A 12,066-nucleotide genomic window follows, 5' to 3' on the forward strand; every position below is an offset into this window, starting at 1 on the left:
CCTGGGTTTCTTTAAAACTCGAGTGAACAGGTATATGTATAATGAGTAAACGTGCTCTATCGTAGACCTTATTATCACTTACCATAAGGTGTGATGGAGGTCAAAAGTAGACTCGTTCGTACAAAAAAAGAAAACATCTCTAACAAACAATTTCTATAATTAGAAAAACATTTATTGTCGGATCTATTTGTTATGTTTATTGTTTAAAAAAATAGCATCATTCTGCACATGAAAACATTGTTAATCAAATAAACAAAATAAATAGGACTAGTTCTATTAATAACTCATAACCTATGTTGGCATCATTCACCTTGAAAACCACGCAAATAATGCCTTCGGCGGAGACCAGGAAATAGACTGGGATGAATTCATCAAAATAATATTTGATAAGTTTTACATTCATGTGTCAAAACAGGTCAGAAACTGACCTAATGAAAGCAATAACAAAATTAACAAACTTTTTAATTAGGATTAATTTATAGGACAGGCACGCTGGCGTAACGCATGCGTGGTGTGGTCACTGCCTACTACAGGTTTTTTACAAATTACTACCAACGTATTTTTATCGGTCAAGAGTTCGTCGTGTCGTGGGATGATGACACTGTTTTTTGAATTTTTACTTTCCCTTAACCCTGGCTGTTACGATACTCTGCCCTTTAAGACACAATGTAATATATGCTTATGATGTTATGCTTACGTTTATATTAGGCATGCAGTCATCGATGTTCTTATAATTTGATTTTTATGATATTTATAAACGTCCATGACGATTATTGCTTTTATTAATTTTGGGAATACCACACCTTGAGTGGCAAAAATAGTAGGGTTGTCATGATAAAGAAATTAAAATAACGTGAAATAATTTAATACGTATCTAGCTGTTCGATCTAAAAAAAATCGACAGACAAGTAAATAGATGAATGCTTATTTTGTAACCAATATGACATGAATATAATAATTTATTTTAATCTTAGGGAATAGTCGACGTGCGTGCACTACGAATACTTACACATTATTTTTGCACCAATTAAACCACCGATGTGCCGTCATTAGCATAAAGATTTTTATGTTAAATGACTTCAGTCCCCTTTTTTCTGAGGAATATACATTTTAGACACCAACTATTGGTCACCATGTCACTCGCGTTATTAAAACTCATCAGTATTGTACCTCCCAAAAATGAAACAAATAAATAATAATACTTTGATTTGAATTAAAAAAAAGGCATTCTGTATAAGTAGACAGCCCTATGGCGCTCCGGGATATTCAATGAGCTGCGCTTGCGCCACTCAGACTGGCCATGCGATCTCCATGCAAAACATGCGTCTCGTTTTGCATTTGCTCATAAACCGCAGACAAACTTTGTCGCTGATTCATTGATGCACTCGTGCGCAAGGTTGTGAGGCGCGACATTAAACTTTAGATGGAGAGATGTTTTGTTATTCGGTTTATTTTTAACTGTACGACTAGGCACGGAGTTTTGTAGTTTTTATCATTATTATCAATGTGTTAATCTAAGGTGACTCTAAAATTAAATTCCGTAATAAATTACGTTAAATATTTAAATTATACTTAAGGTTAAGGAGCCATTTTAGGGCACCTCATCATAACCATAATGTTAATATCAGCCACCTACTCTACATAAAGCCTACGTGAGTTACAATAGTATATCAGTCATGGTGCTTTTTAAATAATTTGTCTTCCTATAATTAAACCATACATCATCATCATCATCATCATTTCAGCCATAGGTCGTCCACTGCTGAACATAGGCCTCCTAAAATGACTTCTACATCGCACGGCTAAACCATACGCTTAGTCAGTAGGTGCCAGGTGTACGTCAATACAGCAAGTGCTTAGTGCAAGCACAGAATAATAATAAGTACTACGTACAGAAGTTTTACTTCGCGAAGGTATTTAAAAAATTTATGCTCAATGTCATTAACAATATGGTGTAATTTAGCCTGTCTCAAGAGTCAAGCACCATTTTGTTGACAAACGTCAGTGATCGGCACTGCGCCGAAGCTATAGGGCTGACTTCGGTAAAATGATGTGACGTGAGGTGCCAAACTGCGGAAAATGGCGGAGGAAATACATGATTTACCATAAATTATCATTAATAATATTAACTACTTATTTACCTCTCAGTGTCTTGAGATAACTTAAAAAAGTACATTCTGTGTTTTTATTATTATATAGGCAGTTAAATACTGCACAGTATTTAGTACACCATTTTCTTTATTTTCTTCCATCATACACAAGAATACGTGTGCGTGAGTCAATGTTCTCTCGTATGTGAGGCCTTGTCGAATAGTATCCTGTAGGTGGGCCATCGTGCGTGTTTTGTTTTCGATGTAAACTCGCGGAGATGAACAGGCCTGGTGCAAGTCATATTGTTATCAAAGGTGATCAACCGAAGATGTCAGTTATTTCAATGTAACTTTTAAGTGACTCTCACTCCGCTGGTAGTTTTTGCACAATCCTTATCTCAGGTATGCGATCCTCAACTCAGAGTGAAGTAATAATCTCATTCCTTTTCCAACATTATTGGACTTCAGATGGTTATCGCTGAAAAAAAGATCTTGCCAAATCTAGGAACGTGGTCAAGAATATTCTGACTAGACTGAAAAAAGAAAAACAAATGTAGGTAGATGGACTAGCTTCGGCCTGAGGCGTCGCTCGCGTAAATGCCAGTCATAGAGACGATCGCGTAACATAGTCTTAAAATTTTAATTATTCTGAAGCGCTCTTATTTCTTAAATCCTACAGATTGAGTGTGAAATATCCTTTCTTCATTCCTTCGTAATTTTTTTCTTTAAACAAGTTTTATTCTTCTTCAGAATCCAATATTTATGTCCAATCTTTTGAAATCAGAACAGTCAAACGCAAAGTTGTTTTCTTTTTAGTTATCATTTTATTACGCAAACGCATTTGAAGTTGCATTACAGTCAGACTGCTTAAAAGTGCAGCAATTAGGTCTTATCGCGTAAATGTTTTATCATTCGTTTTTGCAAAGCTAACAGTTCCTCTCACATTGTTCAGTCCGAAAGACGTTACGTTACTTAACAGTAACACGCACGCGTTGGTTCAGGCAACAGCTCATCAAGGTAAACACTGCGGCATACACCTTATGTAATTGTAATAGAAGATATTTTTCAACTGATGGACTGTCGAGTGTATATACCTCGCGCTTTCCGTGATTTTGGGATAAAAGTTAGCTAAGCCTGACTGGGATATATGAGGCCTATTTATTACGTAACATAGTCCCTCCTTTCACTAGTTATTGCGTTATTGGGTGGCAAACAATACAACTTTCACATTTCCAATACCAGTAGCGTAAAGATCTAGAAGACTCGTCCTATTTTTAACTTCCTGCTACCTTCAATGATTCTGGTGCATTAACAACAACTTTCTCGTAGCGCTCATCCTGACTGGAATGAAGAAAATGGATTTATGGCATACTACACTCGCGAGCAAAAGTATGGAATCACTTACATGAAGTTGTTTCCACGCGATCTTGTGTACTAACGAATTTGTTAGGAACAAAAAAAGTGGCACGCTTTCAATTTGCTCGTACACATCTCGATGTTAAGTCGAGCAAGCCACCCCCATAAGCCACTGTTTCAGCGAACCAGCACTGCACAAATCGCTCCTCAGGCCGCCTATAAACCCGACCTCTTCGACTGCTGCCCTGCAAACACAGTTTGCATTCATCGGAGAACAGAACTCGCCTCCATTACTCGCCTTCCCATCGAAATGTGTACGAGCAAATTGAAAGGGTGCTTATCGGTGACCTGCCGTCAGTTTCGAGCCTGTGGCAGGCCTTTTTGGAGTCAAATTCTATTGCTTATATCTTAGACGAACTGTCCACTCGCTAACAGCTATCTTACGAACATTTCTGAGCTCTTGATGGACATCGATTCTAGTCAAATGACGATTTCATAGAGAGGTTGACATGAAAAAACGGTCTTCCCTCTGCGATGTGCGCCGGCGCTGTTCAGAACTTGATCTCGGGATAAAGCCACCAGTCTCCCGAAAGCGTCTTAAAACTTTCGAAACCCAGGACTGGCTTATGTGGCGCTGACGTGCGACAGCCCGCTGGCTGAGCCCTTCTTGCAATAGTGCAACGATTTGTGCTGCTTCTGAAGGTGTAGAATCCCAGGTAAAGTGTCAAAAGAAGCGGAGATGTGTATGAATCAACGTGTGAAAGCAAAAATCTGAAAACGCGTGCTTTTATAGGGGGTAAATAGGCCGCAACTCGCGACGTATCAAACAGTTCATACATGTCTTTTTCGTTACTTCTTCACATCAGCCGGGATATCTTTTTAAATACTGGTGTGATTTAAATGAATTTAGTATCAATTTAAAGATAAAAGTTTAATCTTTAAAACGGTGCCACTTTTTTGTTACTAACAAATTCGTTAGTACACAAGTTCGCGTGGAAACAACTTCATGTAAGTGATTCCATAGTTTTGCTCGCGAGTGTAATTTGTATGTATTAGTATTGTTGTGGCCGCCCGCGACTTCGTACATGTGAACCCCCTTAGGGATGAATTTTCGTAAAATCCGTTCTTAGCGGATGTCTACACCCTACAAAAAAACTACCTGCCAAACAAGTTTGTAGGTGCTATAGTTTCTGAGATGTCGTGATTAATCAGTGAGTGCTATTTCGCTTTTATATGTATATCAAGTCAGGGGTCAAGGTACCTCACATAGCAGTTTGATTCACCCATTCCAGGACACCGCGTATGTGCTCCAATAGTATGCTATAGTATACCCGGTCAGTTAAGCTTCTACTTCTTGTTGCTCAACAAGATATGACACCTATCGTTAGATGCAACATCATTATAATTTCATGTTATTCAAATTAGGGATAAAAATAACCTGTTGATTCGGTGGCAAGGGCGATAGTCATAAAATAGTTTTGTTATGTTTTTAGGAAAACGTCTTTTTGGTCTTTTTGAAATTTTATCGCTTCGGTAGGTTTAGAATAGGTAGGTAGGTACGTATGACTAACATAGTAACTAGTTTTATATTTACTGGTTATGTTTGATGTGAGATACCTTATAAAGTTACTTTCGTTAGGAGTTTCGTTTTCCGTAACTTTCCACTACTAATAATATTGGTAAATTATGGAACTAAAATAAGAGTAAAACATGATTTGGGTTAGTACCATTTAATTATTGATAGAATATCACAGAAAATAGGCAACGTTATACAAAAAAGAGTTTAAGTGTATTTTAGTCGCATGAAGTAGTCGCTGGATGTGAGGAGTTTATGGCCGAATTAACCCAGTTAGATTAATCTGCGTATTTTGGCTAATTAATGAGTAAGGCTTGATTCACACTAGCAATCATAAATTGCAATTTACCTACTCGAGTTACATTTCAAAAGCTTACTTTAACAGATATCTTTCGAATGCTTTATTTAATTCTTGTTGTCCCATGACAGCTTTTGTGGAAATACCAAAGATCTTGCGCCTAAGAGTTGCATTGCAAGCAACAGTTATAGGTCTGATAGGCAATTCAAACACAACCATACTATTTCTTGAGGACATTATCTTTGATATCACTTTTTACTTAGTCTTATATAATGCCAACGCTTTATGCTTCATGTGAATCAAGCTTTACTCTATGTAGCAACAAATGCGGACGGCCGCGGGCGGCGGTTGCACTTGGGCGATATGTTCCAGACGCGTCACTTTGCGACAAACAGCGAAGATTGGCGTTTGATTGAGTCAGTCCAGTAAAACTAGCGCTTGTTTTGACGAGGAAATATCAAATGTCACAGTTTGTGAAATAACTCACTTAACATTCCCAGTAAGTACCTACTCGTAATATGCGGCTTGCAACTGCACTCATTATTACTTACATAAAGAGCACAGGGCACTAGTTTTGTTGCGAATTCTGAGATAGTGTCAATTAATGTCAATATCTCTACTGCAAGTGCCATTATAACCCGACCCGTCTTTAACGGTGTGCGTTTATTATGAAATAATATATTGCTTTAGTTTCATTTGATGCATAATAGAAATAGATACGATTTCGTATAGTCCAATTTAAAAACTAATCTAGTTCAATAATGATCATCAAATCTAAGCAATATTTCTGACGCACTCTTGGATCTGTGAGCATATTTGCGGTTTCTCGCTAGTATTCTAATGATTAACACTATCCTTCACTGTAATCACGAATCAACTCAATCGCACGCCAATTAGTTCCTTGTTCTCGTCTACCACCACCCGCTGTTCCATCCTTTGCCGCCGCCGTAGCCACCGCCGTAGCCGCCACCGTAGCCGCCCCCGTAGCCGCCTCCGTAGCCGCCGCCGTAGCCGCCTCCATAGCCGCCCCCGTAGCCGCCCCCGTAGCCGCCCCCGTAGCCGCCTCCGTGGCCGCCGGACCAGCCACTGCTGTAAGATGGTACGGTGTACACCACGCGGCGGTACACCGGCGAGGACCAGCCGCCGTGGAAGCCGCCAGCTGACGCCAAGCTCACCAAAAGCACCAAGGCGAGGGCGGTGAGCTGAAACAATTGAAGGATTTATACACAAAGAACTAAACTCTCAAATGTACTTACATTGTTGCAAGTCAGTGACAGGATAGCTGATGAATTTCTTTACTTAGATTCCTCTATTATTCTAATTAGTGCTTGAGTCGGATAACTTTAATACAATAGTGCTCTATGGGAAACTTTGACAGTTAGATACTCCAGAACATTTATCGTAAAGATGATTAGATTCCGATGATTGATAAAAAAGCGCGTAGCAGACACATTAAAAAATGATTACACCTTATTGACTACTTCGTCCATTGTTATGAGAGATTAAATATCATGCGTGACACTTCAGACCAATGCTATTTCGTTAATCCTTAAATAATTGATTGATTAATATATTATATTTGTGGTGTTTATTACCAAACTGGAAACAAATTACATTGAATGACTCAGAAATTATTTAGGAAGGCGAATAAAAACAATCTGATTTTGCAACTCACAATGAACTTCATGTTGATGTCAGGGTTCGCGATTCAGTATGTTCCGCCTAATGCGTCCTGCGCTTATATACCTGCACCTTGATGACGGTGCCTAATGTATGCAGTCATCAAAACTTTAGTACTGCCCATACTGCATAATTTTGGTATGATGCGCAGGAGGCTGGGCTGCGCGCATCTAATTATATGTAACTCTATCTGTTTGACAGTTACGAGTAGTAAGGTTTTCACGCCTAAACCGACCTGTCTCGATGAACTTTGTACAAATAGAATAGGAAAAGGACAAAGCTATGATTCAAAATAAATATAAAATCCCATACTTTCATACTTTTTAATTAATTTAATATGTTTTCAGAAGCTCGTTGGCTATCGCATTTGCAATAACGGTATATTATCACATATTCAATTAAATTACATAGATTGTATATTTGCGTAATCGGAACCACAGAACAGATTTTTATGGAAATTGGTTTGTATTTTTATATTATTATGTGAAACCTTGAAGAAAAGAATAGGATTTTCCCAGACGAAGTTGCGTGCCCCATCTAGTAAGTTTTACGTTTAACGATTAAGACTATTATTGCTTATTATAGGTTTGTTATTAGGTATCGTAATTACTTAATGTATTACAATGTTAGCGTTTAATATTGCCGAGCTTTGTTTTCTGTACGGATTAATTCAGCGCCGCCTTAGTTGTGATCACGTAGAATTACTTCATCAAACACGTCGTACCTATGCTAAAATGAAAGACGTGCAGACTATGAATTGCCTAGTATAACCTTCTAGGTGAAAAATAATCTAGTTCCTAGATCTAGGATGAGTAAGTTCCAAATATTCTCACTCATAAATAAACATGCAAACCATATTCGTATTCGTAGAGAAGATTAATATCTTCCTAGATGCAGCTATTATAGTTCATTAACATTTTTTATTCGACTTCTACTCCCAGTTCTATCTTCCGCTAGACCTTAAAACCTAATGCTTATTTTGTAGGTATTTTCAACATCTAATTATTTTAATAAAAAAGGTAACTTATTGAATCATAATAAGCACCTTTCAATGCATCCGCGTAGCGCTTTATTGTCTTGCATTATGTTAGTATCTGTGGCATTGGACTCTATGAATTTAGCTGGGTATTTCTCATCGCCACGGTTCTCATCGTCACCTTCGTGGCGAATTTTATTTCTAACTTATATCAACTTTTTGTAAACAAAAATTGTAGCGCTTGATGTGAAGATTGTATTCTCAGTAAATCAGTCAAATAGTGAGTCTCGTTTGGAAGCTTTAACGTTTTGAATTTTTTGATGCCACGAAAGTGATTCTGTACTTCACAGCAATAATTTTTTCAAACTTTACTACTGTAAATGACTCTTAAGTGTTTATAAAACATATATTTTGTCTTATTTTCATAGATAAATAGCAATAACATAATATAAATAGGTACCTACTTAAATACAAGATAAAATTTTACCGATTACGTCACCTACTAACAGTCAGTTACAAGATTCTACGCAATTGGTTTTAAGAGTGACACTGGTGGCATTCTGAAATGCTAAAGAAGCAAAAAACGGATTATCAGTGCCTCAATAAAAAAGAACTCTAACTGATTATCAGTCCCTCAACAAAAATATATTTTTTATTTAGGCCAGAGGGCCTCGTATTTTTGTTGTACAACTTTTATCTCAAACTTCTGACTAAATTTATTTATTTATTTAAACTTTAGCACACATGGAAACGATGCACTGTGGCGGACTTAATGCCGGATGGCATTCTCTGCCAGTCAACCACGGGTCATGCAGAAAGAGTAAGGCGGTGCAAAAAAATTACATTTAGAATAATATACCTACTTACATAAGATTACATATAATAAATGACATAACACCACGAAGGTGATGCCACGAAGGTGACGAAAATTTTAGTTTTTTATGAATTATCCTTAAATTTGAATTTAACGGTTCAAGTTGAATACTACACAAATAAGTCTAACATGTTAAGTTTTCAATGGCAAAGTTTCAATTAAATTGTTTAAATTTTAGAGGTAGAAAATATTGTTCAAGCAAGCGACGGTATATCTATGGATAATCACAAAAAGTTACGTATTTTTTTCGAGAAGCGACGATCGACCTATCTCACCTCCCCAATGGTCGAAGCGCGACTGACGTTAACCGAATAGAATGCTGTGATTGGTTGCTGGTGTTCGGTTTAACGGCAATCTTGTATTATTACTCAAAATTTTAGGTACCTAAAATCGTGTGACCAACGTATTCAGCTTTCTCAATTCAAAATAATTATAAGAAGATATTTTTTTGACTATTGTGTGGAAATTATATTTAATTACGATGATTTTAGTATATGCTACACACAAATTGAATGAAAATTGTGAATGCAGTAACCAAATGTTTCATTGCAACCGAAGGTGTGACACGATGAGAACGCGAAAAATGACCCCGTTTTTTATCGTTTCATGTGATTTTTTCGTATTATTTTTGCTTCTATTACGATAAAATTTATATTGTATGTAGCTAAATAGATATTTTATCATCTGATATCAAAGTTATTGTTCTAACTTATACCGTTTATGAACTATTATTGTGTGACCATCAAATTTGAGTGTAAATGAGAAGTACCCAGCTACTTCGATATTTTCGACGAATCGAGATGATGACTTTGTTTGATTGATCCTAGTTTGATTAGATTATTGCAGCCTACAAAAGCTTCAGAGGCCATGTTTAAGTTTCGATTTGGTGACCCATAAAGCTGGCACTACGATTTTATTCGATTCCATTTATAAGCTTTAACTGGTACGAGTAAAATGGAATCTTTAAAAAAAATCCATATTGATAAAGTTTAAGTGACCTTTTCTTATATGATAAAAAGACGACTGGAATTTCATTTTTACACCTCATTACAAGCTTATTAATTTCCTCTACTTAGCGGTCTGCACGATTCATAAATCACCGCACTTTGTCACAAAGGTGACAGCGTGGCCCGGGCGGTTGCCTCGTGAGTTTTAATTGCACCTTCGTCTGCCCTCGGGCAGAACAACATTGTAATGTCTTGGTGTGATTATTTTAAGCACAACTAAATTATTTTTGTTGCAATATAGCATCTATAACAACTACAAAAGATCTCACAAGGTAGAGCTTGCTATCGCCTGTATATGGTTTTTCATTAATCAAGTCCTATATGCGTGTGGTGTAAAAATCTTGTGTGGTCCCTTTTGGGCGTCCCTATGATTATTTTACAAAACTTTTCATATTAAAGAAGGCTCTAGAATAAATATCCGTAGGTTATTAAAGGGATCCTAAGAATCATGATTGTATTGTATAACTTTGGTTTGAGATGAATGAAACGTAACTGCTCTCATTTATTTTGTAACGTTCCATGCTGTTTCACACCTGCGTGTTATACCTAAGTTACTTGTTGAGTATTACTTTATCTTCTTCGGAAAATTAAATGTAGATTTATAAACGAAGCTATTTCGTCTATTCGGTATGCATTTTATTAGCTGTAAATAAGGATATCCGTAGTTTATTAAAATTTATGGCCGCGTGGGCGAAACCGCATGCAAAACTGATGCATTATATTTTCATCTTATTTAAATTATGAATATAAAACTAATTGTTATATACATAAGTTTAGACAATCCGATTAATTATACAAATTAAATACAACCTCTACCTAACAAAGTGGCTCACTTTAAAAATAGACAAATGAATATCATCATTCGAGCTAATTAATTTCTTAATGCATTTTTTAAGAATACTAATTAAATAAATAAGTTGTTCTGCACCCGCAATAGACCTTGGGCGTTTGATGATTTATGCTTAAATATTGATGAACGTAGCCTGGATTGATTTAAGAATTAAACCGGGATAGCTGCCGATTCGATGCCCGCCGGGAGCAAATGCTAATAGTGTGTAGTTATGTGTAGTTACTATCCTAGTAATATGTTCTTGAAGAAAGTTCACTTTTATCTAGACGTCAAACTCTAATTTGTTTGAGGAGAAGTTATTGTTTTTTAATACTCATATAAATAAAATATTTCGAAATTGGCATAAGATTTCTGGAATACATACAATAGAACGATTCTTAAAACCTTAGCTTAAAATTCTAGTCGTAAATTCACAGTACTGACGCAATAGAGGTCTACCACGCAGAGTAGAGCTTCTGAGTGAACTTCTTGAGCTTGGTACTAAATTCTAACATACCTACTTATATTTTTTGTACACATGAGCTGTGTAATCGTGATATTGAATGACGTGGTAATTTAATGATCTAGCACAAAGTGCACTTCTTTGACCAAATGCATTATGATTTAGAGAGGAATAAATTATTATTTTTTTCTGATATCTTTAGCACTAATTATCATCAAGCATTAATCCTCTTCGCAATTTCAAGGTGACGGTAAAATATGATTTAGTGAGAACTGGCCACTCTTACAGATGACACAAGTTTGGCCTTAGTGTGACTTCGTAAATAGCATTAAAGATGCCAGAAACAAGGTCTTGCTCAAGCGATGCTCTGGTTAATCGGCTTTATTGCGGTTTTATTCATCACACATTTATAACGAGGATATTATCGATACTCGTATGTTACGGATCATCCAATAAGGCTAACGATTTTCAAAAGTAAAGAAATCCCTGCTTTGATTTCTTGGGTGAAAGTTAATATTTCCACGCAGTTTTCTTATACACTGAAGACGAATCTTGCTCAAAAAATCTCGTAAGAGCACATACATCTATATATATAAAAATGAAACCCGTTTCGCGTTGTCACGGCATCACGTGTGAACGGCTGAACCGATTTCGATAATTCTTTTTTTTTAATGTTTGTGGAAGTCCAAGGATGGTTCTTACGGAAAAAAATATTAAGAAAATCTCTACGCTAAGGCGGTACGAAGTTCGCCGGGTCAGCTAGTTTTATATAAAATCAAGACCGCAACTACAAGCAGCCGAAACCAATTATTAAATCTGGTAATTTTAATCGCTACCGTAACTGCGTCGTTAAGTTTAAGAGCCGCTGTAAAGTCAGGGAATCAACAATGAAACATTTTGTAATTTAAATTAATTTA

The 12,066-nt window shown here is 36.5% G+C and overlaps 1 protein-coding gene across 1 annotated transcript; it reads right to left on the bottom strand.

The window, feature by feature from the left end:
- Positions 1-5,160: 5,160 nt before the first annotated feature.
- Positions 5,161-7,090, bottom strand: LOC114349591 (glycine-rich protein 3-like). Its single transcript, XM_028300011.1, has 2 exons — positions 6,996-7,090; positions 5,161-6,522 (listed from the first exon to the last, which is right to left on the bottom strand). The coding sequence occupies exons 1-2, from the start codon at positions 7,005-7,007 to the stop codon at positions 6,232-6,234; spliced, it is 303 nt and encodes a 100-aa protein (XP_028155812.1). The 5' UTR covers positions 7,008-7,090; the 3' UTR covers positions 5,161-6,231.
- Between the last annotated feature and the right edge of the window lie 4,976 nt (positions 7,091-12,066).

Source organism: Ostrinia furnacalis, unplaced genomic scaffold, assembly GCF_004193835.3.
Source record: "Ostrinia furnacalis isolate ACB-3 unplaced genomic scaffold, ASM419383v2 OfSCF0694, whole genome shotgun sequence".
Taxonomy (NCBI): Eukaryota; Metazoa; Arthropoda; class Insecta; order Lepidoptera; family Crambidae; genus Ostrinia; species Ostrinia furnacalis.